The sequence below is a fragment of the Amblyomma americanum genome, chromosome 7 (assembly GCF_052857255.1).
Source record: "Amblyomma americanum isolate KBUSLIRL-KWMA chromosome 7, ASM5285725v1, whole genome shotgun sequence".
Classification (NCBI taxonomy): Eukaryota; Metazoa; Arthropoda; class Arachnida; order Ixodida; family Ixodidae; genus Amblyomma; species Amblyomma americanum.
This window is the reverse complement of record NC_135503.1, coordinates 56,974,246-57,000,023: the sequence shown is the minus strand read 5'-3', so window position 1 is coordinate 57,000,023 and position 25,778 is coordinate 56,974,246. Positions and strand designations below refer to the sequence as shown.

Here is a 25,778-nt window from a genome sequence, read left to right as displayed (position 1 = left end):
ATCCATCCATCCATCCATCCATCCATCCATCCATCCGTCCGTCCGTCCGTCCGTCCGTCCGTCCGTCCATCCATCCATCCATCCATCCATCCATCCATCCATCCATCCATCCATCCATCCATCCATCCATCCATCCATCCATCCATTTCGTTGCGAGTCTGCATACGCTGAACTAAAAATGGGAATGTGCATGCGTTTACGTACGCAAGCGTGCATACGGTTATGGTACACAGACAGCATCGATTTACGCTCTTTTCTAACCATATCTGTGTACACCGCGAGCGGTGAAGTGGTGGCCGGGAAGTGTGTGGAAAAACTAGAAACAGCAGCGGCGCGGCGGTTCCGCCTCGCCCGGGCGTCCACAGATGAGAACAGGTCCTAGTTTTCCCGGCGAGCGAATTCGCTTCGCTCGCCGGATTTTTGGATAAGTGTGAACGCGTCCTTAATTGAAGAAAACAAAGGCCTCTCCCATATTTCTCCAGGGTTAATTGGAGAAATATGGGAGAGGCCTTTGTTAGAGTGGTCGTAGTCAGGCTGATGACGATGATGTAATGATTATGCATTAAAAGGAAAGATGACACGGAATGTCATTTCAAACGTGACATCTTTGGGCCTAGTTTCATACGATTTCCAGAAAGGAAAATTGTGCCTGCAACCGCTCATGTCCTCAAGGTGAAGGCGGAAATAGATTTTGCAGGTTGGAATGAGATTTCGCTTTTGACGGTGCTTGGGGTTGTCTTCTTTTCTTCCGCCTTGGTAGCAGTCCTGAGCAAAGGTATTTTGCGGCTTTAGCCGCACTGCGAGTCCCGTTCACCAGCCTTAGTTGATCCTACGAGCCCGAGATGCGTGGCACTTCCTCCAATTGGGATGGGGTAGGATTGCTTTTCGGCGAGATTGCCGTATTTACGTGTCAGTCTCATGTAGTACTTTACAGCGTTGTTTTATGTGTACAGAAAGGACATCACGTAGGGTACTGTCTCCGGTAGCACTTGTTTACGGTATTAATATTTCGAAAATCATTTTTGTTTTGCTTGCACAACACCGCGGGCACCTTTATATTCAGTTTTTTTATGTGCTGGGAGTGATTGTTTTCCACCTAGGCAGCGGTTTTATTATATCTTTGTGCTGTTATATTGGATAACCTAAGGTGTTTCTGTCTGTTAGTCCCTGTTAATTTTCCGGTGTAGTTCACTGGGTCTCGCTTTTTTAACTCCTGTAACCGGCGCTCGGTGGGCGCTGTCTCGAGTTTCAGCGTGGGTCAGCTGACTGCTGGTTACGTACTGGCGTCCTGGTGCCCATACCAACGGTACACTTTTTTGTGTGCTTCTGTTATTAGAGTATAGGCTCACCACGATATGCGCCCCGCTCTAAATGAGCGGCGCGCTGCTTGCGAGTCTGTTAAGATTCCTTCCGACTAATTTGTTCGTCCTGGATTCTGAGGATGACGAGGGCAACGACCGTTTATTTAGCTTCTTGGGAATTGATTGTCTTTATGGTTGCCGATGTCGCTGGTTGTAGATTCTGGCCCACTTTGCTGACCGCCATGTCTTCATTGTTGGCGCAGATCGCTGCGTCCGTGTAGCGGAAAGTTTTTACCCGTGCTTGTTGAGTTCTTTTGGGCTTCTGCTTTTCCTTTGTATTGTTGTTTACGATACGTAGGGTGCATGTTTTTCGCTTTAGGGGCTGTAAGCATCCTCCCGTGAATATTTAGTGGGACTAGTTAGTTGGAGGGGGTTTCGTTCGTTCAATCTTCGTCGTGCTATAGTCGATATTAATGCCTCCCAAGCAGGTCTCAGCCAGCCGGCACGAGGAAAAGTTTGCTGTTGTCATCTTAGGTTGGCTTCTTTGAGCTTCTACACTGCGCATGTCGTTCCCATTTCTAGTAGTGTTTGCGTAGTTGTGGTCGGAGGCGGACCGAGGGTCGGTCTGTCGGCTTTTCTCAGCTCGGTGTTTTGTTTTTGTATTGGAGCTACTCGTATTCTCTGTTAAAGCGGTCCCTACGTTGTCCGAATGACCGTGAATTCTTGTATCAGGTAAGAGTTAATAATGTCTGTTGACCAACCCGGTCAGCATTTTGGTCGCTTGCCCAAAGGCTTGAGCCACGCAGTCTACCATGTGTGTAGCTCTTCTGTCCCGCTGTACATTCAGGCCTAAGGTTCTGAACTTTTGCACTCTCCTGATTACTTCGTGACCTACGTTAACTTGGACGTCTCTCTTGGGTACTCTTCTTCCTTGGGCTATCTTCTTTGTATGTAGGGGTTCGGATTCTTGTGCCGAGGTGCCAAGATTGCCTCTATTTACACTGTGTTGGCCGCTCATTGTTCCGGCAGAATTCTAGTCGCTATGTAGAATAGTGCTTAGGAAAGGACGCAGCCTTGTTCCGTTGTTATGTGTGAGGGTGAGCTCGTGCGCAGATCGTCTATGCCGGTGGCAGCAGTGCTGTGCTTTAGAAAAATATTTCTATACTGGTAAATTTTTTGTGTGCAGCAGTGATTATCAGGTCCTCGAGTATGAGGTGATTGCTAACGTTGTCAAAATTTCCTTTCAGGTTTAGGGCTACGAAAATTTGCGTAGTATTCCTCGTCAGAACATCTACGATTCCTTCATTGAGTTTCAATCGGACGTTGTGTGTTGAAAGGTGCGCTCTAAACCCAAAAATGAAGTGAAGGCAGGCATGCGAATGGCATTACGCGTGCGCATATTGGTTGTGCAACTTTCGCGCTCTGTATTTGTTTCAATACCGCCAAATGTTCGTTCTAAAGCAGATCTTAGTACCGGCTAGGATGCCAGACAGTTTACTGCCTGCAGAAACAGTTCGGTGACGGAGACAAAGGAGGAATAGGCAACCATGTGCATGGTAATCGATAGTGGCAGCATCGGCACTGTAGCATTACTTCGATGGCCAATTTCTTAGTTAAATCAGCCATCAATGGGCCTGTTGCCCATGTCGTTCCGAACATCATCCTGCTGACCACGACCCGTTATGAACGTTACCAAATACACCAGTACCTGAGCCATAAGCCCCTCCTTGCTACAGCGGACTTTGGACATTTAAAATTCCCATGGAACATTCGTTCATGCACTTCAAGGCAATGGAGGTTTCCATGACTCTGTTTCGCTGCAGGATTCCTCGTCTCAATCATTATTTATGTCGCTCTGGGTTCGCGACTTCGAATCTGTGTGCGTCATGCGGGGATGTTGAATCATTAGATCATTTCATCCTCTCCTGCCGGCGGTTTGCACGGCAGAGAATTCAGTTTTTGCAAAATCCTCTCGCTCAATTAGGGCTGCCGTTTACTCTTCCCGCCCTCCTCTCCTTCGTTGCAACCGTCAAAGGGCATGCCATTAGGCAGGTGTGTCAGCTTCTTCACAGGTATGTCACTGAAACCGGGAGACTTTTTGTGTTAACTTTGCGTTACCTTTACTTTTCTCAAAAAATTAATTTATTTATGGTTATTCCTTTAAAATTTATTTATTTCCGCTTTGTTTCCTCGATTTTCATTCTGATTTCCTCAAGATCTCTCAAAATTCGTTATTTATATTCATAGATTCCTCCATTTTTATTTATCAGACGCTTGAGGTAAACCTCGATGCATTTTCTCCTGTTTGGATCAGCATCAAACTCTGGCCAATCCCCCACCGTGGGCATGTCACCATTGCTTTTGAGGCAACAACAACGACTGCCGTAGCAGTGCTACTATGCCTCGAGGCCTAGCCTACCAGAACGATGTCGAAGAAGTCTCCCAAGCACGTCTTGATGCCCCGGTCACCACACATGTCCGATGGCGGCTCTTGCGTGTACTGTATAGCATTGTTTGCAGATAATATTGCGACGACAACTTCCCCAACCGCGGTTGTTTCGGACCGAAACGAAATAAGCTACTTGATACCGTTGGATGTCGTGTACGCTGCCGGCAGGTACTGCATGCGGTACCCGTTATCGCATCATACGGAACCCCTAGGCTTCTGCCCAGCTGGATTCTGCTGTTTTGCGGGCATCCAGTGCTTTCTTCCGCAGAACAGCTAGTGGCTCCCGAGGGCGTCTTGGCACCGGTACATCCTCGACCCCTAGAAACAACTGCGCACTGCTGTATTTTTAACCGGGTGCCCTACTACCGCTGTTTTACGTGAAAAAATACGCGTTCAAGGGTTCGTCAACACAATCAACGATTACGAAGTCTTTCACGTATCAGGCAGCGTGCCTGTGTGTTTCCCATTGAAGTGGAAGCAAGAGGGTCTCTTTCACATGGTAGTGTGCACGTGGCTATTATTCGTAACATCCAGCTGCTTTACATTAACTGGTACGGCAGAATACAACGAGATATCATATTTATCGGCGCAGGCAACAATCCGTGTTGACAACAGCCGCTGAACAAAACGCGCGGACGTGTGTGAGGCTGGCGATGGGTTCGCCAACGTCGTAGCACAACACCGAAGTGGAGAAGATGCGAGCGGGTAAAAACGGCTCGTTGCGTGCGCTGGCCATCTCGAGGGGCATTCGATGAGGTCCCACAATGCACTGCACAGCGGGCACGCCCCAAATAGAAATGAGGACCAGTAGGATCCAGGAGATTCAATCAGGGAGTGGACTCCTGTATGTCGATGACCACCAGCATTAATGTGTATACGAGGTATCCTTGTTGCATCAGTAGCGGCCCCTTGTAGCGCGGGAATGCCGGTCATGTCCACGACCAGCCTCCAGGTGATAACCGTAGAAATGACATGGTCCGCCACCACTTTGAAGTAAGCGAGTTACCGGCCACCTTTATGGTAGCCACTGTCTTCCCCGAGCCCTATATTCGCTTGCCGAACGAGCTCTCAATAAAGGTGAAGTGCCGTAGCGACCGTGATCCACGAACACCATTGTCTCAAAGAAGAAAAGGCCGCACAAAGGTATTGAGACAGCAAATATGTCATCAGCAGAACCTGGAGAACGAGCTCAAAAGGCGTCGAGCTATCAGCAGAAGCAAAATCTTCGCAACTCGGCTGTGGGAAGCGCAGGAGGAGAAAGCGGTGACAGCGGCTGGTTCACCGGAGGCCTGGTCAACAAGTGAAGCTGCACGCGTTTCACTCAAGTCCGAACGATGAATGACAAGCACGCGGCCCAAGGCTTGCATCGCGTCGCCTAGCCTCGTCTCATCGTGCAGCTCTTGAGCCTGATAACCTGCATTAACGCCTCTTTTTGGGCTAGTTGGTGCATACTTGAATTAGAAGAAAACTAGCACCAAACCATGCAAACCACAAGAGAAGAACGAAGACGAAGAACGAAGCGCTTGTGTCTCGTCTTCGTTCTTTTCTTGTAGTTTGCATGGTTTGGCGCTAGTTTTCTTCTAATTCAAGCCTGATAACCTGGTTTGTGGAGCGAAGCACATGCGCCGTAAGATATTCCTTCACAGCGTAGGGAGCATGACTGGCTGCTCTATCGGCATTGGTCTACGCTGTGTCCATTGGTGCCGTGCTTGACGCATTCTCTGTCACTTCTACTCCTATGTCTATGGCGACGGACGGAAAAGGCGATGGAAAGATATGCTGTGAGATCCGTCTGTTCTCCTGTCGCCAATGCTATTATAGAGGCTGCGACGGCTGGAAGCGAGGTGCACCCTCCTTGGGTTTCTTTCTTTACCAGATACTTTTCATCATCCTGATCTCACGTGGGATAGGTTTGAAAGTTAATCAAACTCGACCCTATGTACTTTAATATAAAAACTAAATACATTTTGTGTCCTTCTTTCTTTCCTTATCTGCGCTACGCCTCTATTTACTCACAGAAAGCCTTGTACAAGCTTTCTGTGCTCTTTATATTCGGCGTCACTACTCTTTCAAATTTTTCGTCCTAAAAGAAAGGACAGAAAATTTAGAGTTCCAACCTATCTGCCAGCCTCCACCTAAACTACTCAGCTCAGCTATTAGCTACAATGTAAATGATCCCGCCTTTGTGTTGTCTTTAAACTGTTCTTGTGTTCTAATTCGTAAAAAACTAACTCTCCTGTACTCAGCGACGGTGTCCCTCAAGTGAGCATCGACTAACTAGGCTATTGCCACGATATTGTTGTGCCCCGTTAGAAATGGCTAAATGTGGCAGCTGGTTACGCGACGTAAAAACAGAACTCTGCTTACATAAAGCCAAGGTGAAGCTTACGCACACTACAGTTTGTATCTTGTTCAGTTTCTGGACAAGTTAAATGCTGCCAGAATTGGCCACTCCCCCGCAGTAGGTATGTGCCATATTCGTTTGGGGCCAACCAACCAACTAAGAAGAGGGGGAAGAAGCGAGTTCACGCGCTGCGGTATTCACGCGGTGTTATAGCACAAAAAAAGCGGTCGCCTGCGAGAAGCCAGACCTGAAGAAGGATTTTGAATTATAATCAAGCGGCATGGCTCAACGACACCGAGAGACTACTCAGTTTTTCCCGTCGTATGAAGGCGCCACCAATCCAGGTCATGGCCACGGCGTCACCGAGCAGACAGGACCGCGGCTTAGCCTGTATTCAGGCTATCAGTGGTTCGGTGAGAACGACCATCATGGTCTAAACTTACAAAGATTTCAAGATGGAAGGAATCTAGACGCGCAGCCACCTTCGAGAACAAAGCAGCGCCACGTCGAGACGATGGGTGTCGAGCCTGCACCCTCTCGGAAGGCAACACTCTCGGCGTCGAGCCCCGATGATGCGTCGGGAGGCACCAGAGAGTCGTTCACGACGCACAGCCCCTCCTTTACAGACAGCGTGAGCGGGACAGATGCGACAGCAAGCAGTACGTACCTGACCACTAGCGATACCAGCGAGGCCAGCACATCTCAACTGATTCCGCACAAAAGTCACCAGGACTCTAGGCCCGGTGAGGCTGGTCGTAGCCGTCTTCCCTGGTCTTCTTGCGCGCCTGCCGTAGCCATCTTGGCCTTCGCCGCGATTCTTCTGATGTCGGCCGTATCCACCATGGCGGGGACGAATCGCTTGCTTTTCTCGTTCCCGATCAATCGAGTGCGCGAACTACCGCCGCTGGAAGAGTTCCCTGTTGACGCCGGCCAGAAAGGCAACTCGTCGACGAAGACCGAGGAGTCCACAGAAGGTCGCTGGAACAAATTCTTCGCAGGCGACCGCCGCCACAAGACAGCTGCTACCCCTGTCTTTGAAATTTTGGAGGCCAACGCAAAGACGTCCACCGCAGCCAATGATTGGACAAGGAAGGCGAAAGTTCGCAGGCCACCGATGAGGACTGTGAGGAGAAGCCGTAATACCCGTAAGCACCCAACGGACAATTTCGTGAAAGTCGATGCCGAAGCGGCCACCGAGGACTTAATGTCCTTTCCGTCCAGTCATCCGGTGAGTATCAGAATTTTTGTGTTTTGAACGCGGCACCGTTAAGGGTCCCGTTCAGCAGAAAATCTGGCGTTGTCGTCGCCGTTGTGAGCAAAAAGTCCGCGGAGAAGCAGCTATAGGTGGACCACTTTAGTCACTTGAGCTTGCGGCGTGTTCACAACCTTTCCACCGGATTGTGAGCAAACTGACCTCCGAGCCAGGTGGCAATTAACGATTGGTCGTGAGAGGTTGCCCTGGAAGAGTTGACAAGGCGCCGATAAGGGAATGACGTCGTGATTCGGTTGTTGAAGATGCACTGCCATGGTGGACATGGAGCATCACTGCGTGCTCTCAAACCATGGTGGGCACGCGAGCACGCGTTCTTAAAGCGGTCGCATTCTTTAAGGAGTAAACGCTGGCCGTCAAAGACTCTTTCGGGACGATACAGCCAGCGATAGATCCTTGCATGAAGCATATTAAAAGCGCCCCTGACGAACACTGACAGAAGCTGAGCGACTTCACCCATGCTGATGATAAGGTGGGCATCTGAACTGCAGGGTGGGTACGTCGGACGCTCGTTGGCTTAATGCCCTTCCACTGCTAGTGCGCGTTGTGAAGCAATCTCTGTGCCTTTCATGCTTCCTTTTTCTTCTCGGACACCTGTAGGAGATCTACGCATTGTAAAAGCGGTGGGTATACGCGGTGGGGCTGGAGAGTGAAACCCGTACGAACAGGGTTCCATATAGCACAATGCAGCATATTATTTAAATAACTCCGCACTAACCACCCTTCCCCTCCCTCCCCTCCACCCGCGTTACCAGTTACCTTTGGGTAACTGGGGCTCTATTTAAGCGGCATCCCGCTCAATGCTATGGTTCCGCTCGGCGGCATACGTCACCCCCTTTTTGGGGGGTTGCTATCATAGCGCGCCGAACTCCAGACTGAACCCTTCCGCCCAATCGAGTGACCCGGACCTGGGACGCCCCAAGGATTTGTTTCCTTTGTCTGTCCTCCCATGTTACCACTATAAGCACGAAATAAAGATTTTTTTAATGAAAGAGCTTCATTGACCTCCGCACAACTTTAGCCAAGGCGCAACTTTACCCCCCACTGCTGCATCCTGCATAGCCCACATGCGGCTTCAGGATGTGGAATTCCACATACCGTAGCGTATATTTACTGTAACTGGCGAAATGTGGTAAACCTCTGCGGTGCTTCGGTTCAAGTGACGAATGCTTTTTCCTTGTCCTGTGTGCACGCAGAAGCGGCCCATGTGCGGTGCGGTGTTCTACTCGTACTGCAACCGCAGACCACGGCGTCAGTTCCACTTCCTTCGTGCCGCCAACGCCTGCATCGAAGCGGAGGCTGACGCCTTGCACCTCTGCAACCGGGGCGCCAACAGGTTCGCCTCTATGCGCCACTGCCGCCAGAGCTGCGTTTCTGCCAAGCGCCCTCAGGGCGCCTGCTTCGACGAGCCGCTCTTCACCAGCTGCGCAAGGTATGAACACATGGTCTTCGAATCACTGATGGCCGGGATTCTCTAGTCAAAACTGGTCGGCGATCAAGCCGCGTGTAGGCTTTGGCAGCCACGTGCAGAAAGTCACTTGTAGAAAGCCTCCACGGGTGACATTGGTTTACCTGTCTAATCTGATTATCGCCACCTGCTTCGTGGAAACCCACAGGAAGCTACTCGTGGAACAGCGTCATGACGCAGCTGAAGTTACGTGCAAGCCATCTAACTAGAATAGCGTGTGCCTGCACCGAGTATGTGTTTAAGGCACTTTGTGGCGGGTCTCGGGCCTGGCTTCGTGTACCGCTCAAATGCTTACGACTTTAATTGCTTTTACGACGTCCTACAGTTCTCGTATCATATCAGTCATACTACAGGACAAAGACGTTCCTAATCGACCTTATAAAAGCCGTGTTCTGTGCCGTTTCTGGCGGCGCCCTATCCTAGCAATCCTAAATCTCATTATCTCACCTGTCTTTCTCTCCGATATGCTGGGCTTCTGTTCTCATGGTGCACTTCAAGCACAATTGGCTTCCGTTTTTCTTTCCCACACTTCAAACCTTTGCTGTTCTCTGTCTTGTATGGGGCTACCCTAAGTCGTTAAACTCGTTCAGTTGGATTTTAGCTCGTAACAGCGCTAAATCGCCTGAGAATGACTTTATCCAGGGCATGCGATCTTTACAAAGCGGCACCTGAGCAGCCAGAAGATGCGGTATTCACGACAGTCTTCAACTTGTGCTATGCAGGCAAGACGTGCTGTCCAGCTGGTGGCACCTCCGAGGGAAGAAGTGTGTGCCCTGGAGCTTTCCGTCGGGTGGCTGCCCGGCGAGCGGAAGTGACGTGTTCCGCACAGTTCAGGAGTGCGAGAAGCACTGCAAAGGCCCAAGACCACGGCGATGGTGCCGGCGTCCTCGTGTCGTGTCTTGCACGACGAGCCACCTCAAGTACCCGTTCTTCGCGCACACACCCCCAGAGGGCGGTCCCTTGCGTTGTCTGCGGTCTTCCATCGAAGCTCTGCAGGAACACCGATGCCTTACCGGCGCCAACCGGTTCCACAGCCTGGAGGCGTGTCTAGTTTCCTGCTGGAACAGACCTCATGTCTAAGACACCTGCGGTCTGGCTCGCATCTATCCTTGTGTTATGTTCTTCTTGTAACATCGCGGTTTTTAGAGGCTTTTGTGATTTCCAAACAGTGCGCAGTTCGCGAACATGACTGTAATTTGGCGCTGATATATAAAAAAAAAGTTTATCGAAGTTTTTGTGTTGGTTCTTCGAGCGAAGCGCCGTGACAGCAGCATGTAGTTGGGAAGTTGGTGTAGTTGGGTAATAGTTGACACAAGCACCATATACGCGTATTCGTGTTTAGAGTGAAGCAGACCAATCTCACTGCATCGAGCAAGACAGCTGCTGTCGGAGGCAGCGTGCGAACCCGAGCGCAGACTAGAGCTTAGCACGTCTGAGGCGCACTCTGCTGTTGGGTGAGGATCACCCAATGTATCACACCGCAAATCAAATCTGCAGGTATTGGCGCAGAGCCCGAAATGCCAGCAACTGCGGCATTGCAGAGGACGAGGAGCTGAGAGCTCTACACGAATAAGGGGGCAAGTCAAATCCGCCAAAGACAGAATTGTTAGAAATGAGTTCATTGTCAGCCGGCATTGTGTATACCGGTACACAAACAAAACGCCAGCAGGGACCAGCATCTTCGAAAGCGCAGCAGGTTAGCTAGGACATCACGGGCGATCCCTTCCACGCAAGAGAGGTGGTGGGGGACAAAAGCCTGAGTAGTCGAAGTGTCAAATGTAGAACCGACTACAAGTTCACCCAGGCACAGGACATTAGATTACCTACATAAAATTTTTTATACCGAATCGCCTCACCTGTCCAAAAAATATGCAGTAACAACTCGAAGCTCTTCCTGCATCAGTTGTGTTCAAACAAATGGCCCCGCCATCTACAGGGACAAAAGCAACTGGGACAAAACTTAACACCATTTCGGAAAAAGCAGTCAAGATACATCGACTCCACCAGGCGACTAACCGCTCAAGGCTAACAGCCCTGGCCTGGGAAAATAACCGCCGTTCGCGGCCAAAAAAAAAAGAGCTTAACTAAAGCTACACAAGCTAAAGAATGGCCTGTCCTTATTAATATAGCCCAAGGAAGGTCGGAAAGTGTAGCCTGCGCCTTGGACTATAGGTGGTCTCCCTTGTGCGCAATCTCTTCCGTCCTGGTATATGTGTACGCCTAAGATTAAAATTTTTTAGCATTCTCAGGATCATCTGATTGCCTAATTAGACTTGTGTGGTATTACTATGCCACTGAAGCACTTTTTATACATCAAAAAGCCTATTTTGAAATTTTAGTGGCGGGTTTCTCTGAAGTATCTAGGATAACCTGGTTCGTGGCTCACTGAAGCTGAGGTATTATGCTATATTTGCTATTTGTTGCCGTTCAAATATGCCGGCCGCCGCGGTGGCTGAGTGGTTATGGCACTCGGCTGCCGGCCCGAAAGACGCGGGTTCGATCCCGGCCGCGGCGGTCGAATTTCGATGGAGGCGAAATTCTAGAGGCCCGTGTACTGTGCGATGTCAGTGCACGTTAAAGAACCCCAGGTGGTCGAAATTCCCGTAGCCCTTCACTACGGCGTCTCTCATAGCCTGAGTCGCTTTGGGACGTTAAACCCCCCATAAACCATAAACCATAAACCAAATATGCCATTTGCCGCCTTGGTACCCAACCATGATAAAAATTTCTAAACGTATAACAGTGGGCTGCTGCCAACTTGCATACTCTTTGGTGGCTTGCCGGTCAAGAACAGCCAGCGAGCTATGAATAGAAATCAAATTTATATGAGTACCTTAGGGGAAATTGAGATGGGTCTGGGTGGGAGATCTGATGTAGGGAACAGACAACTGATGGTTCCGTATGGCAGCAAAAGTGAATACGAAGGGAAGTAGGACGCACCCGGAACAAGGTGGGAAGACGAGATTTGGAAACTCGCTGGCGTGCAGGTAAGTTGTTGTTGCCTCAAAAACGATGTCACATACCCATGGTGGGGGATTGGCCAAGTTTTGGTACAGGTAAGTGCTGATGGGACAGTGTCCAGATGATGATGTTGTGCAATGCATTCTAAAGAAATGGTTTGCCTGCCGCAGTTAATGCATGCGGAGAGTGGCGAAAATTCTCCCGTGTTTACGGGAGGCTAGCCAGATGTGAAATCCACACACTTGGGTGCTTTGGCTTCTGTCCGAGACCTACGCTCGAGAAGAGTGAGGAAGGCCTTAGTTCTAATGAGTGATGAATAAGGCAGAAATTTTATGTGGATGTAGCAAAGAAATTGTAAACTCCTTTTTAAACAACAGCAAATACACCAAGATGTGGGAGTTGCTTAAGGCGAGCATTTTTAGTCGCACGCAATGACGCACAGAGAGGATGCAATACATTAATTGATAAAGCTTCACATGGCATACATGTGAGCGGCGCTGCTTCGTGTGCCGACTTTAGTAGTAGCTAGAATGTCATAGAGTCCATTTCCTCGAGAAACGGTTCGGTGAGGGAGACACTGGAGAAGTAGGCAAGCATGCCTAGGCTGATTGACAGGGGCAGCGCTGGCAAGGGCTTCTGCAGCAACACCAGCAGGGTGAGCGTGAGGAAGATGCCCACTATAATGGACATGTAGCAGGCCACCACGGTAGCAGCGCTACCGTGCCTCGAGGCCTTGCCTACGAGAACGCTGTAGAAGATGAAGTCTCCCAAGCCCATCTTCATTCCCCGGTCACCGGACGTGTCATCCGCTGTCGGTTCCTGCGTGTTTGGTCTAGCACCCTCAGCGCCCCGGATTTGGATAATGTGTTGACGACAGGTTCCGCAGACACGGCTATTACCGACCGGAACGAGAGAAGCTGCTTGATGTCGCTGGGTGTCGGGGACCTTACTGTCAAATATAGTATGGAATCTCCTTGGATTCTGCCCTGCTTGCGCCTGCTGTCTCGGGGGGCCTGTAGTGTTTTTGTCCGGCGTGTATCTAGTGGCTCCAGAGCTTGTCATGGCATTTGATGCATCGTAGACTCCTGGAAGCAACTGCACAGCACTGGAATTTTCAACCGGATGCACCACTAGCGCTGCTGCTTTAAGTGCAGAGGTCGCGTTCAAGGTTTTGTCGTTTGTCAGCCGAACCAGCGAGTACGACGTTTCTGGTTTGGAAGGCAGTGCGTTTCTGTGTTCGTCATCGGGTAGGCAGTAACATGGTGTCTTTGACGTGGTAGTGTGCGCGTCGTGATCATTCGTGACAACCAGCAGCTCGGCATCAGTCGCCGCCGAACAAGAGGCGTGGACGTGGGTCAGGCTGGCGGTGCGTTCGCCTACTTCGTAGCACCACGCCGAAGTGGAGAAGATGAGAGCGGGAAAGAGCGGCTCGTTGCGTTCGCTGGCCGTCTCGAGGAGCATTCGAAGCGGCCCCACAACGCACAGCACAGCGAACACGTCCCAGATGGAGATGAGGACCAGAAGGATCCAGGAGGTCCACTCAGGGAGGGACTCCTCTATGACGATGGCCATGAGCACGGATGTATATATGAGATATCCTTGCTGCATCAGGAATGGTCCTTTGTAGTAGAGCGCCGCGATGCCGGTAACGCCCACGTTCCACGTGATAAGTGAGGAAGTCACGTGGTCCACCGCCACGTTGAAGTAAAAGAGTAGCCGACCGCCGTAGTAGTAGCCCGTGGCGAAGAGCAAGATAGCCGAGCCAGTCATCAGCCACGCCTGCAGTAGCGGGATTGTTTTCAGTGACGGACGCAGAACACACATGAAATTAAAAATCCCAAAAGTTTGAAATTTAAACCAAAGCCTTTTGTTTTAGCTGCAAACACTGCCAAAACGCGATACTTGTAACAGCATGTAATCTCATTAAGTTACTAGCACAGAGTGAAAGCGCGCTAATTGGTGCTCAGTAGCGCACGTTTCAAAATATCATTACGGGGGTTAACTAAGCAGCAGGTGCCGCTGCAGCCCGCAGTCGGGGAGCATCAGTCATGTTACATTAAGCGTTTTTGGAGGGGTCTCCGACAAAAATTGCTGAATAATTGAGCTGAAAGAACGTACCAATCTATACTGTTTTATCATTTTAGATTAAAATTTGAGTCTCGTAACTAGATTAACATAAATTTCATAACTCATGCTAAAGCACCGTAGGTGCTGTTTTGGTTGTGTCGCGAGTTTTTGTTTTGTTTTCTATTTATTAATGCGAAAGCATTATACGGCTCATGGGGCGGAAAATCCGGCGTTGTCCACCCCGCACTACAGGCCATATATCATCATCATCATCATCATGATATGATACTGTCCAAAAACCGAGCGACTTCATGACGTCATCGGCAGTGCCTAAATCAGGAAAAGAAAGAAAAATAAAATTTCTTAAATAAAACTCCTCCACAAATGGGTTTCGTATCCAGTCCGGCGTGAACAGATCAGCTCCACTGGCCACTTCATTACAGCACTGCGCCATTACCCCAGCACAACTCGCCACCCGCTAAACTGCAAATTTCTCGCGCTGGGTTTGGGCTACGTCTCCATCAGCTTCCATTCGGGTAGCGCGAGCACATCAGCCTCGCTGGTCACTGCGTTAGAGTAGTACGCCATCGCCGCAGCTGAGCACCCCGCGTGCATGTTTTCGCATTGACAGCACGCAAGTAGTCATAAGTGCTCTCCGTAATTTATTGGATTGACTTCGTGCTTTTACATGTGTCCGCGTACTTGTTATTGGATGTTAGTTATCACGTGGTTATTCCCCTATATAAACACAACCCGCCTGAATAAAACGTCATTCGTCACGCCATCCTGAGTCTCGACACACTTCTTACGGCCGCCCAGGCCCCAATCAAAGTAGGGTTGCAACTCTCTAAGATGGTTGGTAGCTCGGTAGCGGGCTTAAATGCAGGCTAGATGAAATTTCCCGCGAGGCTGGGACGTAGATACTGCGCTGTCTAGTTCACCTGTATGATCCTGTAGTGGCCACCCTTGTACAGCAGCACCAGGGTGCAGTTGACGATCATGATGACCGCGAGGAAGCTGAAGGCGTTCGCGAACGAGCCCATCATCATGACGGGCTCAGCACTGTCTCCTTCATCGTCCCGGTCCTGGTAGCGCACGTATCCCAGCCGCAGGTTGTCGTTGCGGCTGCTCTCGAGTGCCCGAATGAGCACGCTCACGGTGAGCATGCAGATGGAGACGGCCGTGACAAGCGTAATGACCTGGCGCAGGACCTCCTCGTACAGCCGTCCCAAAAAATTGACTGCACGTTGAGTATCCATGGGGGCTGCCGTGGACTGAATGAACGCACGCGCCGTCTGCTGGAATCTTCCCTCTTTTCTTCTTCGATTCTTCTCAAGACGGGTAGCCGGTGATAATGCAGTGCGGCAAGAGGGCACTTCTATTGTTTTTGTGGCATCGTGGTTTTGGTTCTGGTTTCAGTTCAGTGGATTGTCTTGCGTCTTGGCCTCGTAGATGTATTATTGTGAAATAGTTACTGTGCCACGTGACCTGTCACTATAAATAGCGCCAATAGTGTGTCCTCGTCAAATAAAGATTCAGCGTACCACTCGGCCATGGTGAGCCTCGTCTCCGTTCCTCTGAGCTTCGTCCCCGCCAGTTTTTCCCTCAATGCAGTCTCAGAGAGAGAGAGAGAGAGAAAAAAAACTTTATTTATTTATTTACACCATCTGTTACATTATCGCTTCGAGAAATCAGTATGCTACATAGGGTTGTAGCGGTTCTGCAGATGCACACGTGCTTTTAAAGCGGTTTTTACTTTGTACTAGTACAAGGAGTCTTGTTGACATTGCGCATGTGCGCTGTGTTTTTACGTGCGTGTATATATGACGTGCTTCTTCCCAGTAAAAAATCAGTTGTAAGTTCAGCGCTGGTTTGTGTGTCTCGTCTCTTACTTGGTCTGTGTGTGTTTGCGCTGTTGAACCACCACTATGCATCAACACCAACTATCCTAATCTGCAGTTCTTCCACTTTCTGTAACATTCCTGTCCTTTAAGACCTTGTCCCTGCACAAGTCCAGAGTAGGTGGCAAACATCCACATCTGCAGCCGGTGTGGATTACATCGAGCCCTATCAGCAAGTGACCGACTGGGTAAGGGCCGCCCCAGCCATTTTTCTTCTAAGGGATACCCTCTCCGATCTCGTTAAGTTAGGAGGAAGGCGGAAAGTGCGCGGGGGAACTAAAGAGCTCTTTCTCTCAACTCTATCTGCATCGAGAAATAGGAGGAAAAGGAAGAGGAAGGCGACGCTCGGGCGGCACGGTGGCCTCGCGCGGTAGAAAGAGGAGGAGGAGGCCAGTCCTGCAGCGACACGCTACGCTAGGCGGTGTCTGGCGGAGGACGACACCCCAGCAGCGCAGCTCCCGCCGCCACCCTGCCCGCCCACGGCAGCGGACCCGGACCCTTCGCCCAGCGTCGCCCCAGCAGTCCCGCAGACGAGCTGGCGACCCTGTGGCGGAAGGGGGCCGCCAGCGGCTCCAACTGCTCGCGGCAGGACGGAGGAGGACCCGTCCCGGTAGGCCGCCGCTCCTCGCAGGTAAGGAATGCACAGAAAGGGTATAAACTGCGCGAACAAGACGGGACGAGAGGCACACAAATCGACAGACCTCTCGTCCCGTCTTGTTCGCGCAGTTTATACCCTTTCTGTTCATCATGAACCAACTAGCCCTCCAGAACGTCCTTCTTCAAGGAATGCACATGCTCTACGGGTGTACGCCCCTCATAAGGGCATCGGTGCGTCTGGGCGGAGTGTCCATTACGTATCCCACGCGCGTGTGCGCTGTTGTGTTTGTAAGGGTCCAATATCGCGAGTGCGCACCGTCCCAGATGGAATCCCTGCGAATCGGCGCGAAAGCTTCAGGGCTGACAGGATGGAAAGGACGGTATTTAGGAAGGAAGAGTGGAGGGGGTCCGATAAAATGGTACCCGCGTCTTCCTTCACTTCCTTTATGGATTCGGCAACAAAGTCCTCCCGGCCGCGGTGGCTCAGTGGTTAGGGCGCTCGACTACTGATCCGGAGTTCCCGGGCTCGAACCCGACCACGGCGGCTGCGTTTTTATGGAGGAAAAACGCTAAGGCGCCCGTGTGCTGTGCGATGTCAGTGCACGTTAAGATCCCCAGGTGGTCGAAATTATTCCGGAGCCCTCCACTACGGCACCTATTTCTTCCTTTCTTCTTTCGCTCCCTCCTTTATTATCCCTTCCCTTACGGTGCGGTTCAGGTGTCCAACGATATATGAGACAGATACTGCGCCATTTCTTTCCCCCAAAACCAATTATTATTATTATTATTATTTTATTATTATTATTATTATTATTATTATTAAAGTCCTCTTTTTCAATACGAACGATCCAAATATTAAGGCAACTAAAACAACTGCGACAACACTGTAGCTTAACTGTTGACGCCCCATTGCAGCGGCGCCGGTGCCGATGCCGCGAGTGCTGCCGCGATGGCTCGTGGGAAAATCACAAACGGCTGGCCAGCTCTGCGCGAAGCTTCGACGACCTGGAGCCGCACCAGCAGCAGCAGCGTCAGCAGCAGCCGCACCGCTGCCGCAACGCCAGCCGACGCCGGCACAAGAGCGATGGCCGGGGACGCCACGGCAGCGGCCACAGGTACGCGGGGGACGACTACCGCTGCGGCTCGATCTCTCCACCGCCTTCGTCAGCGGGAGACAAGCTGTGCCAGTCGCACCCGTCCTCGACACAGGTGAGCGTGCGGGCACGTGCCTGTCGGGTCGTCGTGCTGCCGAGAATTACCCCCAATTTAGGAGACGGCCGCCGCTAAACTCCGTTTTAGCGCTTTATCAAGATTGCCAATTAATCGCATCCAAACGTCAGACTGCACAGCCTTGACGATTTCGTCCAAATTACATGGAGCGTACGGTCTGCAAGCATCACAAAAGCAAGGTTTCTTAAACATTCTTTTAACGTCATACTATAGGTGATATTAGGGGAGGTGGGGCATGGTGGTTGTCCCAGAGGAAAAAGTCTAGAGGAAACACAGGGGAGAATTCAGGTTGAGGGAAACGTTAAAAGCTGAGTATTGTACAGCAAAAGTTTACGGGATACAGGTGTGCGGAAACAAACTCCTAACAGGAATACGCCTATATGGGAGTAAAAAGGGAGTAAGCTGTCTTTTTGCGCACTCCCTTTTATAAAAGGGTGTGCGCTAGAGGGGAACTTACTCTATTTTTACTCCTTTCTGTTCCGAGTGTATTTGACCGTAGTCACACAAGCCAGTCGCCTGAAATGGTTGCAAGTAAACGACGGCATAAAGCGCCAACTCCAAGGGCCCTTCCTGGGCATACGCGCCCAGCGTCGGCGCTCTTGGCGTACGCCGAAGCGGGCGTCGAAAAGGGGCATGCATCTCCATGTTCTTGGTGCTGGCTCGCTTCCCCTCTCGAGCCGAGGGAGAGAATTTCAAGCCGTGGAGAGAAGGGGTTGGGGGCGATGAAAGGTCAACTTAAACCGCGAAGAAGAGTTCTCGGAACCTGAAAGAGCCTCAAGCCATGAAGAAAAAAGCACCAAGGGCCCCCGAGATCCTCCGATTGTTTTAAACTTGACCCCTCTTCCGACGCGTACATGAGCGCCCGTGCGCTGACGCCAATATCTAGCACGGACAGATATCGGCGCCTCATCGAGGCTCGCTGGCGTCTCCTGCAGTGCGCATGCGCAGACCGGTTTTGGCGTACGCCGCCGACGCTGAACGCGTACGTCCAGGAGGGCTCTTGGAGTTGGCGCTTAATGCATGCTCCATTCGCTGTCATTGTTATGCGAGTGGACCGCGATGGTGTGGCTAAATAACTGCGCTAAACCACATTTGTTTCCGAGAACGCGACCCCGTACGCTTCTAACACCGACTGTACATGCGTTGCTGCACTCCCATTCAGAATTATTTTTGGACTGCCTCGATCGCTAGAAAAGCTAAATAGGCGCCTCCCTTGGCTGTCCCAGATAGTGGTTTCCGGCACCCTTAGTGGCAATATCGATGAGGCATGAGAGCGCTGTGTCATAAGCAAACAGCAGTGTTTACCCATGTCAGTCGCTTACGACAATACGAAGCCGCACCTATAGTGCGCGGAATCTACTGATAGCTTCCATGCTTAATTAGTAGACAGGGGTATTCACTGCGCTCTGCTGGTTACCGCGTCCTCATTTCTCGTTCATTCCCTGTTTGAAATGCGCAGGGATAATAAATTGAGTGCTGCAGTTCGGGCACAATTTTATCGTATCTGAGCCGCTCGTAAACCTTACGCCCGAAGTTGCATGCAGCGCGCCATTGAGGAAGGCCTTTGCAGTACCAGGGCAGAGCTTTCTCTCTTTGGCGTTCCTGATACCGTTCACTGTATACCTCCCTCAGGGGCAATACTTACTGACGTCCACTTAAAGCAGTTCCCACCACCAACACATGGCAAAGGGAGTTCTTTACGACGGGAGCTGTCTGTGGAGTGATTTCCTGTTCCGCGTGAGCGAGGGAAAGCGGATAAGGGCAGAAGCTGGGAGGACGCCAGAGTGCTGGGCTCCCGTGGCAGGGGTTGGATGTGGGCAAAGCGCGATCGAAGCTGGATGTGGAAGGAGATGTTGTGTGGCCGTGATTCTAGCAAAGATGGAGTTACAAATGTAGCACATTGAAGCCGCAAAAAGCTATGCGGCGCCTTCATGCAGCTCAGCTAATCAGAGTTTATTTTTTTTTGGCATGCACTTAAGGTGCTTAGAGCACGTATCACAACAGTGTGCATCGGGTATGAAGTTTGCTGCTTCAACAAGGTAAGCGAAAAGACAAGAAAAATAACACTTAACACGATACTGGCACATTGGCGAAGCTTTGCTAAAGTGACAGACGCGCACCTTTTTACTTACTTCGGATTGTGGAATTGCATTAGGGAACCAAAGAGCAAACAAAGATAAGGAAAAAAGGCACCGTTAAGACATACATAATAGAGAAGCCAACAGTCACTGAAACCAAAGGAATGCGTTTTGAATTTGCGACGTTGAATAGTGGAAAATTAGCCATATAATCAATTTTTACGTGAACTGTCATTTATTGAAAGAAGGAAAGGCAACCGCATGCCGCCGGTGGGATACTAACCCAGTGCCTCCACATGTCACGTTCGGTGCTCTGGAATCAGAAACGTCTTTGACTTGCCGATTTAGCCGCTCTTCTGCCGAGCGCTGAGGCACTGTGTCTCAACTCCATTGCAGTTCAAAGTGGTGCTCGACGTGCGGCAGTTCAATCCCGAGGATCTAACGGTGAAGACGTGTGGCAAGCACGCCGTCATCCAGGCGGTGCGCACCGAGGACCGTGGCCGCAAGGGCATCATCGTCAAGGAGTTCACGCGCCGCTACCTGCTCCCGGACGGAGCTGACTGCGAGCGCGTGTCGTGCTCCCTCACCGAAGACGGCTTCCTCACGGTGGACGTGCCCATGAAAGACCCGCCTCTGGTCGAGAACGAGAGGGTCGTGCCCATCACCGTCATCCACGGCAGCAGTGGCGCGGGACAGCCGGTTGGCCAATCGTTAGCCTCGGGACAGCAGCCCTGCCAGGAGTACAAGAAGAACCAGACTTACCGGAGGCCGTCCAGACTCAGCCTGCACTCCACAGACGACATCGGCTAGTGCTCGAAGCAGACTCGCGTGTTCTCCTGGTGGTGTTACAACGACCCTACTGCATTCTCTTGGGGATTTTCGCGTGTGCTACAAGGAGTGCAAGGGCTCGCAGCTGGAACGTGCTAAGCTATGCTTTGACTGAGTGACATTTGACTCAAACCTGCGCTTCGTCAGCACAGCAAAAGGAAGCTCCTGCCAGAGAACTCTACGCGCACTCTGCCCCTCTGTCTACAGAATCGCGTGCAGAGGTCTTGGTGGGTAGGCTGGCAGCAAGCTTGCTGAAACGACGTAGGCCTTTCATTCTTTGTGCTCGAAGCCTCGGCACGATGCTGTCTCGCAAAGATGGAACCTTTTGTTGGCGGCTGCGAAGAAGGAAAAAGGTTGTTTCTCACAGTAAACTCGAACAGCCCGTCCGATGCCCTGAGGTGGTTGCTGGACATTTCAGGGGGGAAAAGGCCTTGACGTGTCTCGCCACGCCGTAGGCATAGCAGGCCAACTTCGAAGGCAGAGTGCATCCAAAATAAAACGTGCACTGTGTTGCGAAGTGTTCCTTGCTGCATGGTGTCCTTGGAGAACATCCAGCTCATATGTGGGATGTTCAGATTTCTTAACCCGCCGTCATTTCGACCATACCTGTTCTTTAAAACCGCATGAGCATTTCCTAACCAGTTGCATGGCTTTTCCAGGGATCAAGCTTGTATCTTCGGGTACGTTTTCAAACCTTTTAAGGTGTATAAGCCTTTAATGGCTCATACTCGCGGCAACGAGCCTGTCCGTCCGGTGTCACGCTCTTCAGAAACTCGGTAAAAAAAAATCTGTGCACAATGGGATTCGAACCACCATCCTTACGTTCCGCAGCCGAGCGTGCTAACGACTACGCTACTTCCTGCCAGCGCATATGTAGTTCTTGTCTAGGACGCTGGAGAGAGAGTGCGGAAAGGCGTTGAATCGGACGGATGTCTCCCAAACGCCCTCCAGTTTTTCCAGCATTTAAGATTCACAAACAATTGTGTACTTAAACATCTCAACCACACATCAGTGACACAGCAGCAACACCGCGCTAAAGGCTTTCGCCTCAGCGCACTTTAGGTCAACGAAGTGCCCCCCTGAATTTTTTGACGACGGGTCAATGATTAGGTCAATAATTGGCCACTTTTAGGTAGCGACCATGCCTTAATGCGGAGCAGTCTGACAGTTACAAGCTTTGATATGTGTCGCACATTGCCTTAGGCTGCAGTGTTCAATCCTTTAGTTCGAGATGGGTGAAACGAAAAGTGCGGAGCTTCCGGAGCGACTTTTCAGCAATGCTACTCAAACTCAGCTTTCTGCATTAAATTTTGTTTCTGAAATTGGCACGATCGGCAGAAAAAAGCGCATTTACTGCGGCCCTGAAGGCTCATTCTTGAAGTGGAAATATACTGAGCTTTTTCGACAACCTGAGGCTGTGGAATTCACTAAAATGCGGCTGCCTGACTCGGGTGGAAAGCAAAAATTTTGGCTCAACAGTGCATTGAAGAGTAGCTGCATTGATATGTGCGTACAGTGTGATTAAGAGTAACCAGGCTGCGCACCATATAAGTATATATCCTCTAAATATCCCTGTACACACAGGCAGAGATCTGTGAATGGAACGATAAGCAAACATACCGCGCAAGGTAAACGCGGGTACTGCGTTAGCATATCGTGCAACATGATTCAGCATGCATACCGAGCTTGGCGAGACTGCTTCGGCAAGCATAGGCTGTGGGTAGGCCTGCTTGGCGACGTATCCCTTTCAAATGGAGCAAAGGAACAGCAGTGAACAGTGCCTCCTTTGTTGCATTTTTAGACGAGTAAGAGAGTTTATTGATAGCAGGCACTGGTCTGAGTCAGTTGGCTGCTCACTGTGTGAAGGGTTTCTCTTTCACACACACATACACACACACGTGGTATTTTTGCACACAGCAGGCACGGAAAAGGAAACATTACCGCAGCGTATATACCACAATCATTGCCGCAACTAAAGCTGCGCTCGGGTTATATTTCAGCGAAGTAAAAAAAGAAAGTTTCAAAATGTCGTCTTAGAAAGCGGCAACTTTGTACTCCGAAAGCGATTACTCCTCAAGGCTGCAAAGTTATAATGACCCCTTTCCGCCGGATGGCGGATGCACGGTTTATCGACTCGAAAGCTCTCCTCCCGCCCACAATCTCCTCAGCACAAACATCACGAAGAGGTCGCTAACGGGCGTCTCAGTGAGAGCACGCAATGCACGCGGACGCAACTCAACAAAAAGTAAGTAAAGGCGACGACAGCCAGGGGAACGGAGCCCGCTGCGATATAAAACTTGGCCCCTTTGCGCGACCTCCCGTTACAAGCCAGTGAATGCGTTTGGTAAGTCGATCTCATCGGACGATTGCAATTATCCGCAAGCTAGGGGACTAACTATTGGTGCTGCACGGTCAACTCCGAGAGCAAGTGTTCTCGTTAGTGTGCGTCAACTGGAGGACAACAAGCAACGTTGTAAGCGGTTGAGTGTTTGCACTGACTCCGGCAATCATATCTTTTGCGCGGAGCTGCCGTCGTCGCCCAAGGGGTGCCGCTCAGTGACCCGAAACTCCAAACCCGCGCAGACCTCGTTATCTCTTGCCGCACGGCAAAACGCGTACAAAACAAGTGCGACGCCGGCGGCAGTGTGATCGTCAGTTGGCCGCGCAAGGAACCGCGTCGCCAGCGAAAGAGACACCTGTCTACGCGTGCTGACGGCTGCTGGCAGTCGCAGCAGAAACAGCACAGTTGTCATCGAACCACGCGGTCGTTCGACAGGCTGCGCGTTATCGTCGCCACAACAGTTGGTGCGGCTTTCCTCGGGACAGCAGCGATCCGGCGTTCCAGTCGACTCTAGAAGACCACAAGACAGGCGTGAAGCCAAATACCACACGTTGTGCGAGTCACCCTCAGACGCTTTTCACGACCGAAAGCCCACCACTCATCATGGTGCGGCTTGTGCAATCGCCATTTGGCGTGGCGCTCGTATTCCTCGTTGTGGCCTCGATGGCGGGACAGTGTCTAGCCTTCTGGAAGCCCTGCTCGGCGGACGACGGCCAGGTGCTCGACCTGACGGTGAACACGCCTTGCAAGGAGGAGCACTACGTCCTGCAGAAGGGCACCAACGTGACGCTCAACGTGGAGTTCTGGTCGTCCGTGGATAGCGGCCTCGTAAAGGCCAAGGCTCACGGCCTGGTCTTTGGGGTGCCCATCCCGCTCAAGATGCCCAACGAGGACGGGTGCAAGGACAGCGGCATCGAGTGCCCCGTCAAGAACGGCGAGAAGTACGTGTATGTGCAGGAGTTTGAGGTGAAGCCATCTTACCCCAAGCTGAAGACCACACTCAAGTGGTCGCTCGGTGACGAAAGCGGGGGAACCATGGCCTGCGTGCTCCTCCCCGTGGATATCGTCGAGTGATCGGTCGGGCACTGGATGTGCGTATTTCAGTGCAACGATCCACTCGCCTTCGAGCGGACTCGAAGAAATCCTTCTATGTAACTGGCCGTACATTTATTAAACAGGCAGAACATGCGCTCTGCGTCGGTGAGTAAGGATTCAGTGCTGTCGCCCGAGTCGTTCTCATTCTCTGCATGGTACACAAAATTATTCCGCGGGAGGTCACGGCCATGCCAGTGCCATGAGATATTTCAGCTTGCACAGTCAATCCCACTTAGAAGGGCAGCAGTTATAACGAACGCCCACTTATTACGAACGAGAGTAGCGCGGCCGTGAAAATAAGCATTAGGGCAATGGGACCGCGTCTCAGATACAACGAACAACCATGGCGGCGTGCTCAGTTGGAAAGAACGGAGAGGCGCCGTATAATCGGCCCCAAAGTCGAAAAACTCGAGCTTACTGTACGCGCGGGGACTGAAGAGCTTCTCCTGGCACCCGTGACAACTGCATTCGGAAACAACGTGCGCACCCAGGCACGCAATAAAGAAGGCAACGCACTGCCCACAAAACGGCGCTTTTACCAAATGGTGCCGTCAAAAACGCATGCCTTAAAAGGTGACTTCTGCGCTGTTGGAAGTCACGGCAAGCTTTCGCGTTAACGAATTCTGTGCACAAGGATGGGATGCAGGGACCGGCGTTGAGTTCGGCAAAAAAAAAAAAATGCTTGCTGCTTCTCGTGCTTGAAGACTGCGATTCACCACGTGTTGTCATCTTTACCAGTGATTACTATGACCTTCTCGACACCGAATTCCAAGTGCAAGATTCAGCCACCGGACATGGGCGTCATTCATGCGCTCAAGGTATCTTATGCAAACTGACGCATCAACCAGCGCATACTCATAGCAGTTGACAGAACTGTGGCGACGTTCCGGTTCAGATGTCTTTGTTCACCACTGTAGATGGGACGTGATTGTGGCCATGGCGATGGGGATGACAGCGGATTTCGTCTGGAATTCCTTCCTTCCGTAAAACATTGTTTGTGGGATAAGGAACGACTGAGTATGCTGTTAAACATCTACACGTGACTAGACACGTGCGGATTTGCAGAAACGCGTTATTGATGCACAGAGAGCCGGACATGACTTCGCCTAGGTTGACGTCGTTGATGCGGATCATGACTCTGGCATCGCAGACCATATACTGGTGAAGCCACTGCACGAGAACTACGAGCACACTCCTACTGACAACAGTCTGATAACAATTACGAGGAGGCACACCTGCCATCAGTTGCCGCGAAAGCTTTAACGTGATTGGTTATATCTTATATCGTGTTCATACAGCGGTTTGTTGGTATCGCCTCGGCAAGAAACATGCGTATGACCGCTTTGCAGAGCTTGGAAAGCGCCGCGAAATGGTCTCTTCTGAAGAAAGCTGACACGCATAACAAACTTTTCCAGGACATGAAGGCCAGTTTCGTCAGACGTCGTATTTCTGGCAGTAAAAGGGGAAGAGTATTTACTACGAACGCAATCCACGTGAGCGTCAGGTTCGTTATAACTTAAGCGTGCGCTCGATCGTATTCGATGGGACTAGCTCGCCTAGATCAGGGGTCTCAAACTCATCTCCCCACGCAAGCCGCGTTGGTATTTTGCCTCTCACGAGACAGTAGCTATAAGGGGATGGAAGAAAGAGAAACGTAGAGAGAGAGAGAGAGAGAGAGAGAGAGAGAGAGAAAGTTTATTCGGTCCATTAAGGGTTTAGCGTTCGGCCTTCATCTTCATCGCTGCAGACTCTTGACCATCAAAGCAGGGTTGGGCCCCTAGCCCAGGACTCCAGGACGTAGAAGAACTTCTTGCTGGGCGAGTTGGTGCATAGCTTTCATTGGATGGC

The 25,778-nt window shown here is 51.0% G+C and overlaps 3 protein-coding genes and 1 pseudogene across 3 annotated transcripts; 3 read left to right on the top strand and 1 right to left on the bottom strand.

The window, feature by feature from the left end:
• The first annotated feature begins 6,284 nt into the window (after nt 1-6,284).
• LOC144097131 (uncharacterized) lies at nt 6,285-10,003 on the top strand. The gene is made up of 3 exons (XM_077629913.1): nt 6,285-7,322; nt 8,561-8,796; nt 9,555-10,003. The coding sequence occupies exons 1-3, from the start codon at nt 6,375-6,377 to the stop codon at nt 9,910-9,912; spliced, it is 1,542 nt and encodes a 513-aa protein (XP_077486039.1). The 5' UTR covers nt 6,285-6,374; the 3' UTR covers nt 9,913-10,003.
• A 2,315-nt stretch (nt 10,004-12,318) lies between these two features.
• On the bottom strand, nt 12,319-15,118 carry LOC144097707 (presenilin-1-like). The gene is made up of 2 exons (XM_077630350.1): nt 14,802-15,118; nt 12,319-13,572 (listed from the first exon to the last, which is right to left on the bottom strand). The coding sequence occupies exons 1-2, from the start codon at nt 15,024-15,026 to the stop codon at nt 12,319-12,321; spliced, it is 1,479 nt and encodes a 492-aa protein (XP_077486476.1). The 5' UTR covers nt 15,027-15,118.
• A 295-nt stretch (nt 15,119-15,413) lies between these two features.
• Nucleotides 15,414-21,002, top strand: LOC144097706 (uncharacterized). Its single transcript, XM_077630349.1, has 4 exons — nt 15,414-15,425; nt 16,180-16,392; nt 17,274-17,567; nt 20,063-21,002. The coding sequence occupies exons 1-4, from the start codon at nt 15,414-15,416 to the stop codon at nt 20,474-20,476; spliced, it is 933 nt and encodes a 310-aa protein (XP_077486475.1). The 3' UTR covers nt 20,477-21,002.
• Nucleotides 21,003-22,690: 1,688 nt separating this feature from the next.
• Nucleotides 22,691-24,050, top strand: LOC144097129 (NPC intracellular cholesterol transporter 2 pseudogene; annotated as a pseudogene).
• The last annotated feature ends 1,728 nt before the right edge of the window (nt 24,051-25,778 follow it).

Coding starts and splice junctions, on each gene's coding strand:
- LOC144097706 (XM_077630349.1), top strand. Junction 16,393..17,273: donor TAGGCCGCCGCTCCTCGCAG/GTAAGGAATGCA, acceptor GCCCCATTGCAG/CGGCGCCGGTGCCGATGCCG. Junction 17,568..20,062: donor CGCACCCGTCCTCGACACAG/GTGAGCGTGCGG, acceptor ACTCCATTGCAG/TTCAAAGTGGTGCTCGACGT.
- LOC144097707 (XM_077630350.1), bottom strand. CDS start 15,026: ATGCTCACCGTGAGCGTGCTCATTCGGGCACTCGAGAGCAGCCGCAAC. Junction 13,573..14,801: donor GCCACTACAGGATCATACAG/GTGAACTAGACA, acceptor CCGCTACTGCAG/GCGTGGCTGATGACTGGCTC.
- LOC144097131 (XM_077629913.1), top strand. CDS start 6,375: ATGGCTCAACGACACCGAGAGACTACTCAGTTTTTCCCGTCGTATGAA. Junction 7,323..8,560: donor CCTTTCCGTCCAGTCATCCG/GTGAGTATCAGA, acceptor GTGTGCACGCAG/AAGCGGCCCATGTGCGGTGC. Junction 8,797..9,554: donor CTCTTCACCAGCTGCGCAAG/GTATGAACACAT, acceptor TGTGCTATGCAG/GCAAGACGTGCTGTCCAGCT.